Here is a 750-nt window from a genome sequence, read left to right as displayed (position 1 = left end):
CAGCAGGACGAGACCTGCACTCACACACGCTACTCGTCCCAGAAAAATGCTCACGCGTACGGTTCACCTACGATACAGTGGCTGTCACTTAATGACCCCAGGCGCTGTCAAAGGGCACGTCGCCTTCCGAGCTGCTCTCCAGCACCAGCCAACGGCTACAGATGCTCACAGAGCGATTGCTCACCGGAAAGAATCATAGAACCATGGAATGGTTTGGGTTGGAAGGGACCTTAAAGATCATCCACCCCACCCCTGCCATGGGCAGGGACACCTTCCATAGCCCAGGTTGCTCCAAGCCTCATCCAGCCTGGCCTTGGACACTCCCAGGGATGGGGCATCCACAGCTTCTCTGGACAACCTGTCCCAGTGCTCCCCACCCTCTGCGGGAAGAATTCCTTCCTGATGTCCAATCTCCATCTCCCTCTTTCCGTTCAAACCCAAAAATGTACTTTACACGTGAGTTTTCAATGATTCTTTCCTCCGGGTTCTCAAGGTTCCCTGGTCCCATTCCCAATGCCAGAGGATGTGCCAGAACACATCTTGTTTGAAGAGAAAAGGAGGAATGAAGGACTTCAATGCACCTTCAGACAGAATTCCAGTTCAAGTGTTCCCCTGTGAGAAGAAATGAAAATCCACCTACTTTGTACAGCACATTCCCTTCTTCCATCAGTTTCTGGAGCAGAATAAGGAGGATTTCGGGCTTTGAGGTGGCCATTGCCCACGCTGCGTTTCCTGCAAGTTAAATTTAAG

The 750-nt window shown here is 51.6% G+C and overlaps 1 protein-coding gene across 1 annotated transcript in view; it reads right to left on the bottom strand.

The window, feature by feature from the left end:
* Positions 1-750, bottom strand: part of LOC104514710 (protein TANC1-like) — a gene marked incomplete at both ends in the record, with an annotated part of 24398 nt that overhangs the window by 3700 nt on the left and 19948 nt on the right. Inside the window, 1 exon segment of the mRNA XM_010158461.1 lies at positions 641-732. Coding sequence (XP_010156763.1) covers positions 641-732 — 92 coding nt within the window.

This window comes from Eurypyga helias, unplaced genomic scaffold (assembly GCF_000690775.1).
Source record: "Eurypyga helias isolate BGI_N326 unplaced genomic scaffold, ASM69077v1 scaffold21099, whole genome shotgun sequence".
Lineage (NCBI taxonomy): Eukaryota > Metazoa > Chordata > Aves > Eurypygiformes > Eurypygidae > Eurypyga > Eurypyga helias.
This window is presented reverse-complemented; position numbering and strand designations above follow the sequence as displayed.